Source organism: Pteropus vampyrus, unplaced genomic scaffold (genome assembly GCF_000151845.1).
Source record: "Pteropus vampyrus isolate Shadow unplaced genomic scaffold, Pvam_2.0 Scaffold640, whole genome shotgun sequence".
Taxonomy (NCBI): domain Eukaryota; kingdom Metazoa; phylum Chordata; class Mammalia; order Chiroptera; family Pteropodidae; genus Pteropus; species Pteropus vampyrus.
This window is the reverse complement of record NW_011889421.1, coordinates 454,542-468,730: the sequence shown is the minus strand read 5'-3', so window position 1 is coordinate 468,730 and position 14,189 is coordinate 454,542. Positions and strand designations below refer to the sequence as shown.

Below are 14,189 nucleotides of genomic sequence, written 5' to 3'. Positions count from 1 at the left end.
TCTGTGGCTTTATGAATGGGAGGCCTCATTGAACCCACAATATAAAAGGGGGACACAGTAGGTGAGGTCTACACATCAGGGGCTTGCTCTCGCTCAACCAAACCACATAGCAACTCGTAGGAGAAGACAGAGCTCCGCCATGCCCAGCTCAGCACTGCTCTGTTGCCTGGTCTTCCTGGCCGGGGTGGGAGCCAGCCGAGACCAGCGCACCCCGTCTGAGAACAGCTGCACCCACTTCCCAGCCAGCCTGCCCAGCATGCTTCACGAGCTCCGAGCTGCCTTCGACAAGGTGAAGGCTTTCTTTGTGAGTATGATGCCTTCCCGTCTGTTTTTCCTGAGACCACCTGAACTAGGTGCCCTGCCAGAGCTCTAAGAACCCTGCTTTTAGCTTGCCTCCATCACCAGCACCTATTCTCCCCAAACTTAAATTCTTAAGAGAGTCCCCCTGTCAAGCCAGGGCTTCAATGAAGGTGCAGGAAAAGCTGCCTAAAAGATAAAAGCACTCTCTCTCCTATGCTCAGAAACTTTTTATAAGATTCTGCTGGAGCCAGAGACATTATTGGCTGGGAGTAATCACAAATGGGGTCATTAAGGTGCAGACGCCCCAGCCCTGTGGCAGGGAAGCGGTGAATGCCTCTGCTTAGAGCATTCCAGAACCTGAAAGACTGACAGTTTGGGGAAGCACCATGCAGGGGGAAACCTGCGTGAGCGGCTGCCTCCCATTTCCAGAGAGCCTTCAGACCTGCCGGGGGTGTCTGCAGGAGGAAGGAAGACAGGCAGAGAGCACTGAGGGGCTGACACGGGCGGCCCCTTCAAACCTGATGAGTCTCTGTAGGAAGAAGACCAGGACTGAGTCAGGCTTCTGCCCTGGCTTCCAAATCGGGCAGAATGTTTTAAATAACTTGATCCCGAAAAGGAGGAGGACCTGATTTGACTGAGTTTCAGCAACAGTGAATGTCTCATTTTGAAAACTCTCCTTTCCATTTTTGGGCCAGGGCTGCAGTGATTAAAAATCAAAAACTCTATAAATAAAGGACATTCACTTTAAGTATTTCCCCAAACCTTGGATTCATTCTCCTTTTGTTCTTCTTGCAGCAAATGAAGGACCAGCTGGACAACATATTGCTGAACGGGTCCTTGCTGGAGGACTTTAAGGTGAGAGCCAGGTGGGTGGGTGGGGGAGTATGCACTGTGACTAGGAGAAGGGAGGTTCTGCTTCACGCCTGCAAGGAGTTGGGTCCTCTTCGTTCACTTTGAAAAGGAGAAGTGGGAAGATCTTAACTCAGCACATAGCCAGCCAGAGGGTTACCAAGGTCTCAGTTGTGGGGGAAGGAGTCTGGCGAGGAAAGGTTCCCGGGGACTAAGTTATCCTGTCGAGCTAGCGGCAGCCCTTCCTACCGGTCACCACCCCTCTGCTCCTTCCCTTAGGGTTACCTGGGTTGCCAAGCCTTGTCGGAGATGATCCAATTTTACCTGGAGGAGGTGATGCCCCAGGCTGAGAGCCAGGGCCCAGACATCAAGAAACACGTGAACTCCCTTGGGGAAAAGCTGAAGACACTCAGGCTGAGGCTTCGGCGCTGCGTGAGTAACAGCCCCGTTCTCTCCCTCGCAGCTTTTCGGCTCTTCCCGAAACACCATCCCACACCCAGACACACAGACACAGAGTGGCAGGAGCCCTCTCATTTCTCTCTGAGCAGGAGTGGGGGTGGCTGCTAGGCATTTACATGTGAAGGTTTGCAAATAGCTTTCCTGTTATTTGTGAGTCATTTGTGGGTTATTAACTATTCGCCTCTCTCTTTATGAAAGGGGCCCAGAGCTTCAGTCAGGGCTCCCTTGTCCCTTGGGACCTAAGCCCTGGGCCTGGCAGGAGGAGCCGGGAGGTGAAGGTCCCTGGAGAGAGGAAACTCCACTTACCTCTTAATCTTGGACTTTAGGTGGGCCCAAAATGACTGACAGAATTTTCCCCGGTATTCTAGAATGGCCCCGAGGCTCGTGTCTACAAACGATTCCCCAGGATAATTTATTTCTTCAACAGAAATGACACCCTCACTTCTGGTTTCCTTTGTTCTGTCGCGGATAATGGGAAATGGGTTGATTTGGGTCTCTATTTGTGGGATGGGACAATGCAAAGAACTTGGTCCGCAGAGTTGAGACTGTGTCAGTTCCTTGGGGACTTAGACATGGTCTCCGGTGGCTGGAACTTAAGGGGAGGGACAGGACAGAGAAGCAGGAAAAAACCAGAATGGCCGGCTCAGCATCTAGTCAGCACCGGGCATTCTACAAGAGGAAGCTCCAAGACCTGGGTTTTCACGCAAGCCTTGCAGACACATTTCATCTCCTGGGCTATGTTTTTCCTCTGTCTGGTGTGGAGGGATGAGCAATAGGGCTATGGGTGTGGGGAAGCCTTCGAGACAAGCCTGGCCCCTTCTTCATGCCACCAGCTTGTCCCCCAAGTGCTATGGACTCAGGGTCTGGGAGCCAGTGTCTTTAACATTTTCTCCTTTCCTCCACAGCATCGCTTTCTACCCTGTGAAAATAAGAGCAAAGCGGTGGAGCAGGTGAAGAGCGCTTTTAGTAAGGTAAGCTTTAGACGGTGGCAAGGAGGGTTAGGGGAACATGACCTCTGTCCACTCCCCAGCTGCTAAGCAGGCCCCCTCCTTGACTAGAAGGGACTGTGGGAACCCAACAGATGGTGTGACCTCCTCAGTCAGTGAGGAGCTGTCGCTTGGGTTATATTTGTTTTCTGTGAAGTGTCTTTGGGGGTTTCTAAATGACTGCTCCCCGCCTTTGCAGCCCTGTGAGTTGAGCCAGCCACCTGTGAACACAGTGAGCTGGGTGCTGGGGAGAGTGACAAAGGAAACAGAAAGTAACTTGTTGGGAATCCAGACTGAAGCCACACGTGCAGGAAGCCGACACGTGAATGTGCACACACAAACACACCCAGGGGTTCAGCCTGGACTCCCCAGAACTCAGGCAGAGCAGGAAGCAGGATTCTCACTTATCTGGAGTTGGAACATGCTCACTTTCCATCTGCCACTTACATCTCTCATGGTGCTTGAGAATGTCAACTCTCAAATCAAATGTCCATGAACATTTAAACCCCATTTCCAAGAAAGCCTGTGGCTCGTGTCCTCTTCAGGGCCTGGGGACAGACAGTGGGCAAGGTTCCACCATCAAGGGGATACAAATCCCCTGACGTAGGCTGGAGCGGTGGGGTTGGGGGGCCCTGCTCAATCTCTCGGTGAGAGAGAATAAACCTAAAAGAGGCTCCCTCTCTTCTCTCACTGTCTTGCTTTCAAAGTGGTTCCTCTAAGGGTCCTTCAGCAAATTCTGAATAAGCATCATGTGAGCACATGACCTTTAAAATTATTGGAAAAGCACCCTTTTGAAAACTGTGCTTTGCAGAGTGGATGTTCCTCTTGCCACCACGAGCTATGCTTCATGTCAACGCACAGCCTTTCCCGAGGCAGTTGGGCATATCCTCAGGTTCCCTGAGTCCGTTCTTCTCCTCCTGACTGGAGGGGTCAAGGGCAGCTTCCAGGCCCCAGGGTCATGACCATCCAAGCAAGGGACCCACTTACTTACTTGCTCAGTTTGGGTTTTCACTAAACATTTCTTATCTTCATACACAGCTCCAAGAGAAAGGGGTCTACAAAGCCATGAGTGAGTTTGACATCTTCATCAACTACATAGAAGCCTACATGACAATGAAGATGAAAAAGTAAGACATCCTAAGGAAGAAAACATCCAGGACGGCGACTCTGCTAGACCCTAGGATGTAAATAGGAGATCTCCAAAATCTAACCCAGGGTTCCGAGAGATCCACACCAGCTCCTCAGGAAACCTGTCGGACCTCTCTCCTAGAATATTTATTACCTCTGATACCTCAACTCCCACTTCTATTTATTTACTGAGCTTCTCTGTGAACTATTTAGAAAGAAGCCCAATATTATAATTTTGTTCAATATTTATTATTTCCACCTGTGTTTAAGCTGTTTCCGTTGGGTAATACCCTATGGTATTTAAGTGATTTAAGAGAAATTATGTTATATAAGGAAAAAAATGTTTCTTGGGAAGCCAACTGAAGCTTCCATTCCAAGCCTGACCGCACTCGATATGAGCTCTTTTCCCTCACCTCCCTCTAATTTATTTTGTCCCTAAGCCTGGGGCTCCCAGAATGTTACAAAGACTCTTAACCTCTTAGGGAGAGAAACCAGGTAGCCCCTCAGTTAATTAATATTCCAGTGGCTCAGAGGGATTCCCCTGACCTTGTTTTCCAATCACTTTTTTCTTGAAAGCTGTGGCTAACTTGTTATTTATAACAATCTAAAATTGGTTCTAATAGAACTCAATTTTAACTAGAAGCAATTCAATTCCTCTGGGAATGTTACATTGTTTGTCTGTCTTCATAGCAGATTTTAATTTTGAATAAATAAATGGGTCTTATTAAAATGTATGGTGTCAGTTGACTTTTGTCTTATGAAAATTATTCCCTCAAAGTCTCCAAGACAGAAGAGAGTAGATGAATGAATTCTGCATTCCGGAGTAAGAAGCCAGCTACCCTCTCCCAGAGTGTGAAGGTTCCAAATCTGAGCAGGGGAAATAGGTATTCTTCCTCCAAAAGCCAACAGCAAAGACCATCATAGTCTTCCCGTAAACTTAATCTTTTAAGAAATTATTCTTAAATCCTTAAAGAACATGCCGATTTTCAAGGCTAAGGAAGATCGTTTACATACCAGAATTAGAAAGATAGGCAGAAGAAGTTGTTTAGTGGCTTTGTTGTTTGTTTGTTTTGTTTTGTTTTTGTTGGTGGTGGTGTTTTTTTTTTTTGCTTCTTCAAGCACCAAAGGTCCAGGGGTGAATACTAGTTTGCCTGGGTTATCATTAGAATTTAGATAGACTGCTATCATGGCTCTAGCACTAAGAGATGGTCCCAGTGCACACAATTGGTTTTTATTGGTATTCACAGCTAAAAACTCCTACAAACCCCTTCTTGAGCTGAAATCAAAGGGAATTAGCTGGTCCCAGTAGAGTAGAATACAAGCAAATTAGCCCACTTGATAGGATACCAAAGGATTTAAGCTGCTGCCACTCCTCCTTGAGCCATCAGAAAGATGTGAGATTGGCTTCTGATTGCGGTCTGCTGGGAGGGGCATGGTGGCTGGGGAAACCCTACTCAAAGCCCAGTGGCTTGGAGAGAGGGAGAAAGAATAGGCTGAGTAAACACTGGTCCCCCTCACACTCTGCCTCGGCATCCCTGGTCCAGGGTAGGATGGGACTGGCTGTGGTCAGTTTTTCAGTAAGACCTGACTCACTTCGGTTAAAGTAACCATAGGAAGGAAGTGGGGAGCATCAAAGCTGAAATTCTGAGATGAAAGGTTAGGTTTAAGAATGGAGGCTCGCAGAAGACAAGAAAGAAGGAGCGAGGCTGTTTTTTGCTAAGGCTTCTATACTGAAACAGAGAAGAAGCCATGAGTCCCTCAGCCAGGAAAGTTTAAATGGTTAGGACTCTCTTCAAGGCATTGTACACTAACTTAAGTTTGAGGTTGGCACCTCATGTGAGGGACATGGGCATCTGAAACCAACAGATAGAAACTCCTCTGGGGAAGCCACACAGCTGATATTACAACAACTACAATGTATTGAGCACTTATTTTGAGCTAGTCAGTACTAGACATATATGTATCAGGCATACTATAAAGTATTTTGTTGCTATTTTCTATAAGAGGAAACTGACTCAGAAATGTTGATATGGCTTGGCCATGGTGGTAATGTGGACAATGGAGAACTGAGAACAGCATAAAATGCCTTTCCCTTTGTATTAATTATCCATTGCTGTTCCCCGCCCCCAAGTTTAGCAGCTTAAAACCACAAACATTTATTATCTCACAGTTTCTTATAGATCAGGAATCTGGGAGTGACAACCAGGGGTTCTGGCTCAGAATCTCTAAAGAGTTTGCAGTCAAAATGGCAGCGAGGGCTACAATCACTTGAAGGCTTGACTGGAGCTGGACAATTCACATCCAAGGTGGCATACTCACGTGGCTATTGGCAGGAAACCTCAGTTCCTCACAGGCTATTGGCCAGTGGCCTTGGTTCCTTACTATGTGGGCCTTTCCAACACACATGGCTACTTGTGTGTCTTCACAACATGTAGCTGTCTTCCCCAGAGCCCATGATCTGAGAGAGAACAAAGAGATAGCCATAGTGTCTTTCAGATCTAATCTCAGAAATCTCACACCATCACTCTGCCACATTCCATCTGTTAGCAGTGAGTTGGTAAGTATAGCCCCTACTCAAGGGGAGAATTAGAACCCACATTTTGAAGGGAGGAGTACCAAAGAATTTGTGGACAAAATTTTAATATTACTACACCCTTCTAAAAATTTAGAAGAAATAACTATACTCGAATGATGCAGCAGGAGCCTGGATTAGTGGGAGGACAAAGAGGATGGGAGTAGGCGTCAGTGTGCACAGAGGCGTCATCATCATGGACACCACCCTCCTTCAGTCCTCTCTCTTGTTGGCTTAGTCTAATAGTTTATTTCTCTGAGCCTCAGTTTCTCATCTGGAAAACTAGCAAAACTTCTTTCCCAGGTGTTATGGACTGAATGTTTGTATCCCTTTAAAATTTATATGCTGAAGCCCCAACCCCCAGTGTGATGGATGGTGTTTGGAGGTGGGGCCTTCTGAAGGTAATTAGGGTTAGAGATAGAGGATTGTCTTTGAACAATTCCCAAAATTTGAAACATCCTAATGAAATTGTACATTTTTTACCCCCACCTCCCATAAGTCTGCACAGGCTCATTTAAAAAACATTTCTACGTGCTTGGCTAGAGTAATAGTCACTTTGTATGAAAATACAGGTTGTCTTGTGCTGATCAGAGGCTCTGTTTGGTAGCGATCTATTACATTTTTGTTTAACAAAATCAGAAAATGGAATTATTTCCTTAAATATTTTTAACCAGCCAAAATATTTCAAAATAGAGATTCTTTGGAGAAAATTAATAGCAGTAGTCCTCTGTGGTCAAAAGCTTCAAAACCACTAAATTAGATGACATCCAGTTCCCCTCGAGCCCATTGTTTCTAATTCTACCGTCAGATTCCTGCACTCAGCTAGTCCCAGTCCCTCTTGAACCCTCTGGGACACATTCCTTTGTCTACATAGTCTGCACTGGAAATTTTCCAGACATCTTCCCGGTCATCTGTGTACTATCAACAGCTCCTTCTCCCAGCAGGGTAGAGCAGCCACAGAACCCTGAGCTTCCCGAAGCCTCCTAGACAGCTGAAGAGGACATGGGGGAGATAAAGGACCTGCAGAAAAGTAACACAGCACAGGGATGATGTGCACAGCCTGGTGAAGTAAATATCTGTATATGAATTATAGCCACTGGAGTTACATAAGTCCAGTAAACTGTTTAACATAGTTGTCTAATTGCCATGCAGAGAAATAATAGTTGCACATGCCATTAAATATAGGTTTGATTAACTATGTAAAAAGTTTTATTGATTACAATACTGGGCTTTGTTCAGATATGCTCATTATCTACCATTGTTGCTTATCTGCTAGCAACCTGAAAAGTGAAACAGCTTACTACTGTTTCAGAATAATCAGCCAAGCACCACTCGGAAGAGTTGGAGAACTCAAGTTTATTACGCCAGCAATCCCAGAAGAGCTAGTGCTCTGAAGATCTGGGCCCTGAGCTCAAGGGTAAACTTACTTTTATAGGGCTTATCTGCACAGTTACAGTTTTACAGTTGGCATGGCCGATGGTTTAATTTGTCCTCAGGTGGTTACAGAGCCCAGGAATTGCTATGGGCTACTGAGCTCCCAAGTTACTATGCGTTACAGAGCCAGGCACTGCTATAGGCTACAGGCAGTTACAGGGCATGAGATTTTCAAACAGGAACTTAGGCAATACATTTGTTATCTAGACAGAACAAGCAAAAGAGGAGGATGAGCCTTTAGCTACTCCAGAGGTCACCCTACCCTTCCGCCTACGCAGCAAGCATGTCTGCAGAAGCAAAACAAAGAGTTGTTTACAAAGTTAATCATTTGAGTGAAAAATTCCTCTTCACTACCTTGCTTTTACTCTTCCTATTATTTAAAAAATATTTTTTTTTCCCAAAGTCAAGAAGCTGTTGCATGACAGAGCCCATAGATCATCTAATACACAACCCAGAATCACATGCCTGTTTAAAGAAGACTTAGATTAGAAGAGGGAGATACTATTTCCCCAGCTGAACCCTACCATACCCCTCTACTAGGGTGGAATTAGAAACTGTGGCTGGTATGCAGCATAAATAACTAATCTAGGCTCCTTGCAGAATAATCTCTACATTCATATGTGACAAGGATGAGACTCAAATCAAAACAGAGGCAGACTGGCTTCTCCCTGGCCTTTGCCAAATTGCAGGTTTTATGAGATGCACATTTTCACCCAGAACCTATTATGTTCTCAGTATCATGTTGGGTGCCAGGGAAAATGAAATAAACAGACATGGTGTCTACCTTCATGGATTTAATAGCTAGGTGTAGAAAAATATATTATAAAGTTAACTACACAATTTTATTATAATTGTGATATCTGCTAAATGAGAAGTGGGAGGTTTTAACAGGTCGACTAACCTAGACTCGGGGTTAGGGGGAGGCTTCCATGAGAAGGTGGCGTTCAGCTGGACATGAAGGATGAGTAGGAGATGGCCAAATGAAGAGGGAGGTGATGAGGACCTTAGGCAGACAGAGTCACATATTTAAAGACCCCTTAGAACTGCAAAGAGTGGCGGGTAGGGGGCTGTCTCTGAAGCAAGGGTGGATTTGTACCGATCTCAACCCAGCTAGACTCTGGGCCCTCTTTGGGACTCTGTGGCTTCTCCATCTCCTCTTGTGTTCTGAAGCCCTGGAACAGGAAGGAACTTAAACTATTTAAGGGACTAAAAGGTGATGCACAACAAGTGAGGGGCATGATGCGTGAGGGAGAGAGATTAAAGATGAGCTGGAAGAAATGGGCAGGGATAAAAAAATTTAGACTTTAACGTAAGAGCAAAGGACAGCCACTGAAGGCTATAAAGTAGAGAGGAGAAGATAGATCTTCTGAATAAGACATTTTAGGGGCCATTTGTTTGTAGTCCAGAGAAGAGGAAATTGTAGTCTAGACTAAGGTGACAATAAATGGGAAAGGAAAGAAGTGCAAGTGTTCAAGTACCAGCAACTCCTTAGATGACAGTGGTGACAGCAGGTGATGGTCAAGATAAACTTCAGATTTCTGGCCTGGACAACTGGATAGAGAAGAAACAGGTTTGCGGGGGGAGGTGATACATTATACACTGGCCCCGCTGAGCTGGAGGTGCCTCCGAGATGCTGAATGTATCCAGAGTGGTCAGCTGGACATGGAATGTACTCTACAGATAAATAAGCGGGTGTCGTTTTTATAGAGATGGTAAGTAAAGTCACGGGAGTGGAGAAAATCAGGAATGGAAAGCATCTAGAGTGAGAGGAGGAAAGAACCAAGAACCTAGTCCTGGAGAACTCGGATATTTATGAGTCAGAGTAGGAGATGCTGACAAAAGAACTGGTAAAGAGAGGCCTGAGTGGTAAAAAAAAAAAAAAAAAAAGAAAAGAAAAGAAAAAGGAAAACACCAGGGGAGAGTGTCATGCCTGAGGACAAGAAAGAAAACTATCTCAAGAAAGAGGGAATGGTCAACTGGACCAAATGCCATTGAGAGGTGAAGTAAGATGAAGACAAAAAGAGCTCCTATTGGATATAACAAGTGGGGGCACTGATGACTTCATCAAGAAGAGTGCAGAAGAGCGCCACTGGTCGGAGATAGCATCGTGCATTTAGTAGGAAGTTAAAAAGCGGGTGACAGGTGTGGATAACTCTTTCAAGATATTGGGCCAACAGAGGAGGAAAAGAAGTTGAAGATCGAGGTGTGAAATGGGAGAAATAATGAAGACAGCTCCCTCAGGAAGCAGGAGGGGATAGCATGCAGGTAGAGGAAAGGACAGCCCTTGAAAGGAGGAGAAACACCTTCATTGAATAATAACAGGAAGGAAGTAGGGACAGTGGGTACATAAGCAAGTTGGTTTGAAGATTTGTTGGCAGGAAGTTGAGGTTATTTCCATCAGATTGTTTCTATTTTTCTCTGAATAGAGTGAATAAAAAGGAGAGAATGTAAGGAGATTTGAGGAGAGAAAAAAAAGATTTGAAATGATATGTGTAGATATGCGGAAAGCAAAGAACTCTAGAGAGATACGGTAGATTTCTAGATAATGTGAAGCCCAGTTGGGGTAGGTGATCATGAATCGAAGAGGTCTGCCAGATTGTATCATTTTTCTCAGGATTCTCTTGGCCACCTAAAGTGAACACACAGCAGAACTGTTTTGCCCTCTGGATCTAACAAAAGGACAAGGGGGAGAGAAAGTTGAGAATACAGGTAAGAGCCTGATTGGAAGATGGACCCAGGATTCAAAGTTGAATAATGAGGGAAGCGGAGACAGGAGAGAGGTGATAAAAAGGGATAATTTAGATGAGCCAACGGACTGAAGGTTCTGTTGAGGTCGAGGAACAATTTCAGTGGCAGGATCTGAATAACCAAGGAGAGAAGGCAGTGACCAGAGAGTAGAAAGACTAAATGGAAAGGTTTCAAAGGTGACAAGTTTTGAGGAATGACAAAGGCCGTGTTATAGCCCAGCAGTCCCAACCTTTATGGCACCAGGCACCAGTGCTCTTATGAGAATCTAATGCCTGCGAATACAGATGAGGTTTCGCTCACCTGCCCGCCGCTTATCTCCTGCTGTGTGGCCCGGTTCCTAACAGGCCACAGACACGTGCTGGTCCACGGCCCAGGACTTGGGGACCCCTGCTATAACCATTAGAGCGAATGGCTTAATTAAAGCTGAGGGAAAAGGGAATTAGAAATATGGAAGTCACATTTTGATTAAGTCCTCCACAAGGGCACTGAAGTCAATCAGGCTCATGGCAGTGGAAGGAACTTAAACTAGGGAGTGGAAGGAAGAATATGAGATAGATGCTCAAATTATTTGTGAATGAAAAAGAGATGTAGAAGATGCTTGAGCATCCTGGGACTCCTGGTGGATTCTAACTTCCACATATCTGGAGTTCTCAGAATTTCATACACTGGACAAAGGATCATTTAAGATTTTCTAAATCTTAGAGAACAGATCTAGGCAGCAAATTCTTGGATTTCTTGGAAGACTTCTTAATATAGACTTGTTGGAATTTCCTAATAAATAAAAGGATCTATACATTTGTAAACATATCTCACCAAATTGAAGTCACTTTTACGTCAGAAAAATAACAAATGTGCAAACACTAATTACACGCAACCCTAGTCACCCAAATCAAGAAGCTTATAATTTTTGCCACAATGAGTCATCACTTAATGACACATCCAACTGGAACCTCCAGCAAATCTTCAAACACAGATTTTTCCTCCTGTTTGCAGGTTTTTACCACCCCACACCCCACCCCACCGAACCTCTTCTATCTCACATGTTCTCATTGTGTCATTCTCTTTCCTGCATAGCAAGAGGATAGAAAGAAAATCGCCATCAAGAAAGTGTTCTCCCAAATGTAATATAAGTCTGTTGATTAAAATAGAAGTCCTCATGAAAAGAGCAGTGCAAAATCTAACTTCTTCCTTTAATGTTTGGCTCAGCATTACAACCAGTAATTCTCCCACCTTCATCTCAGCTGAGGCATCAGAGCATCAGATATGCTGAACTGCGGTCTGGGGTGGGGAGGAAGGAGGTAGAACGATGTCTAAATCAGTGCTGCTCAGTGTGGCCTGAAGACCAGTACTAGTCCACAAACCGGTTACTAGTCAGTGGCAAGGGAAGTACAAAAATGAGAAGTAAGTGTCTAGAAAACTTGATACAATTTGACGGAATATTTTTTGTTTGTTAGACTGAATCATTGAAAACAGAGCTTGTATTTGTATATCTTTATAATTTTTCTCATTTTATTCTCCTGGTAATTATCTTTCTTATGTTTTATAAAAATGTTGATCCACAACACATTGTAATTTTTAAAAATTTGGTTCTTAGTCAAAGGTAGTTTGAGAAGTATGGGTCTAAATCACACTCCTTGATTTATTTCTAGACTCATGAAAACTTGAAGTTAGAAGAAAGAAGTAGTGAAATACAAATGGTAGGAAGGCACATATCATACTTAGACCTGATTTCAAATCCGCATTTTACCACTTACCATTGACCTTGGGTAAATTACCTAATTTCAATTCCTTATATGAAGAGAAGGATAATAGTCCTTGACTTGCAGATTCAAGATGAAGATGACATCAGATACTATGCTACTGGCTTTGCACAATAGCAGGCTCAGAGTAAGGACTGTGAATTGCCTTAAAGACCATCTGATTGAACCCGTAACCTATTGTTTCAGTGAGAATCTTGGTCCCCAATGAACCAACCACAGGTACCTCAGCACGGGCATCATATCCTGATGAAGACCCCCAGTTCAGGCAAGGCAAGTGGTACTGGCCAGGTCATCTCTCCCCTTGTCTTCACCCTACCTAAAAGAACTTACCGTCCTAACTAGGAAGCCATGTGGCAGCCACTCTTGACTGCCATTCTTCCCTTCTCTCGTAATAACCCTGATTTTTGGTCAGGTATCAGACATCCATGTGCTTAAAAGCAGCTGTGCCCCTCCCAGGGTAATTCCATTTTCTCTGTCTAGTGACTGATTCAGGAATGGGTTTGTGATATAATCTGGTCAATGAGACATGAAGAGAGGTTGGCTGAGGGACTACTGAAAAATGTTTTTTCTAGCAAGAAAAGTAGATATTTTTTCTGCCTCTGGTTGTCCACTTCTAAAGCTTGTGACAATGAGGGGACTCAACCTAAAAGGATAAATCAACAGGTAGAAAATAGTAAACAGAATAATGGAAAGATATTGGTCCTTGATGACTTTGTAAAAACCACAAATTAACCAATCCAAAATAAGAACTATTTCAGAATTTTTAATATATGAGATAATAATTTTACTTTTGACTAAGTCACTGTTGAGTTTTGGGTTACTTGAAGCCAAAAGTTTGTACAAAAAATATACGTGAACTCTCGGTCTGTAAACAGTTAGACAACTTCAATCCTGGGGCTTCCCCTACTCGCTTCTTCCTTCTGAGCAATTGAGTCACATCTGACTCATCCACTGAACCCCAAATATTTGAGGGAGTTCAGGATAGGCAAGGAGTCCATTTGCTTTCACCATAGGACATGACTCCTGAGTTTCAGCAAATTCTGAGGCCAGCCCCTGTCCCGTCTTCCTCATCGGTTTCATCTAAGGAAACCAGAGCTTTGCAGAGCTAAATGCAGACTCTGATGCTGTGAACAAAATGTGCGAAGTGCACCTGACCATGTATCTGGCCCAGCCTACCTTTCTCACAGGGCTCTGCCATCCCGCCCCCTTTCTCCTGAAGTGGACTTTCCTTGACTGCTCTTCCTCATTCTCTAAGGCCCATTTTCAAATGCCTGCTCTTCTATGAAGCCCTCCACCACAGTGAAGCACCACACAGTTATCTCCCCATTGGCCGAACCACTGTACTGCACATTTAGACAACTGATGATGTTCTGAAAGCTTCTGCCTTCTAATTGCTTCCTGCGAGCTTGACACTGTCCCTCAAACCTGACCGCGCACCTTCGAGTACAGAGCCTTGCAGTCCTAGATCCCCAATAGTGTCATGCACAGAAAAGGCATGACATAAATGCTTGAGTTCAACTAAAAAGAAAACTCTCCCTACAGTCATAAAGTCACAGACATTTTAAGTTAGACCCCCGAAGGCTCTCTTGTCCAACTGCTACCCACGACGATCCTAACGGATAGGCCTCTAGCTTATACTTCAATGTTTGCAATGAAGCAGAACTAATTATTTTGTGTGCCACCCATTTCATTTATGGACAGCTCTTATTATTGGAAAGTTCTTTTGCTTTTATTATCAGGCCCCAATTTGCTTCCCTATAATTTGCCTTCAGTTGTCTTATACTTTCTGGGGTAAAATAAATATATTCCATTTTCAAATGAAAGCTGTTTAAATATTGAAGGGAGCTTTTATATCTGTTCTAATTCCTGATTTCTTGACTCTTAACTATGGTCAGTTACTTATATTATTCTGTAAAAGGTATGGTTTCCAGAATCTTTTCCAGTCCCACATTT

At 44.2% G+C, this 14,189-nt stretch overlaps 1 protein-coding gene across 1 annotated transcript; it reads left to right on the top strand.

Annotated features, from left to right (window-relative positions):
• Window positions 1-33: 33 nt before the first annotated feature.
• Window positions 34-4,452, top strand: IL10 (interleukin 10). The gene is made up of 5 exons (XM_011384997.2): window positions 34-304; window positions 1,096-1,155; window positions 1,429-1,581; window positions 2,514-2,579; window positions 3,633-4,452. The coding sequence occupies exons 1-5, from the start codon at window positions 140-142 to the stop codon at window positions 3,723-3,725; spliced, it is 537 nt and encodes a 178-aa protein (XP_011383299.1). The 5' UTR covers window positions 34-139; the 3' UTR covers window positions 3,726-4,452.
• Window positions 4,453-14,189: the final 9,737 nt, after the last annotated feature.

Coding starts and splice junctions, on each gene's coding strand:
- IL10 (XM_011384997.2), top strand. CDS start 140: ATGCCCAGCTCAGCACTGCTCTGTTGCCTGGTCTTCCTGGCCGGGGTG. Junction 1,156..1,428: donor CCTTGCTGGAGGACTTTAAG/GTGAGAGCCAGG, acceptor TCCTTCCCTTAG/GGTTACCTGGGTTGCCAAGC. Junction 2,580..3,632: donor TGAAGAGCGCTTTTAGTAAG/GTAAGCTTTAGA, acceptor CTTCATACACAG/CTCCAAGAGAAAGGGGTCTA.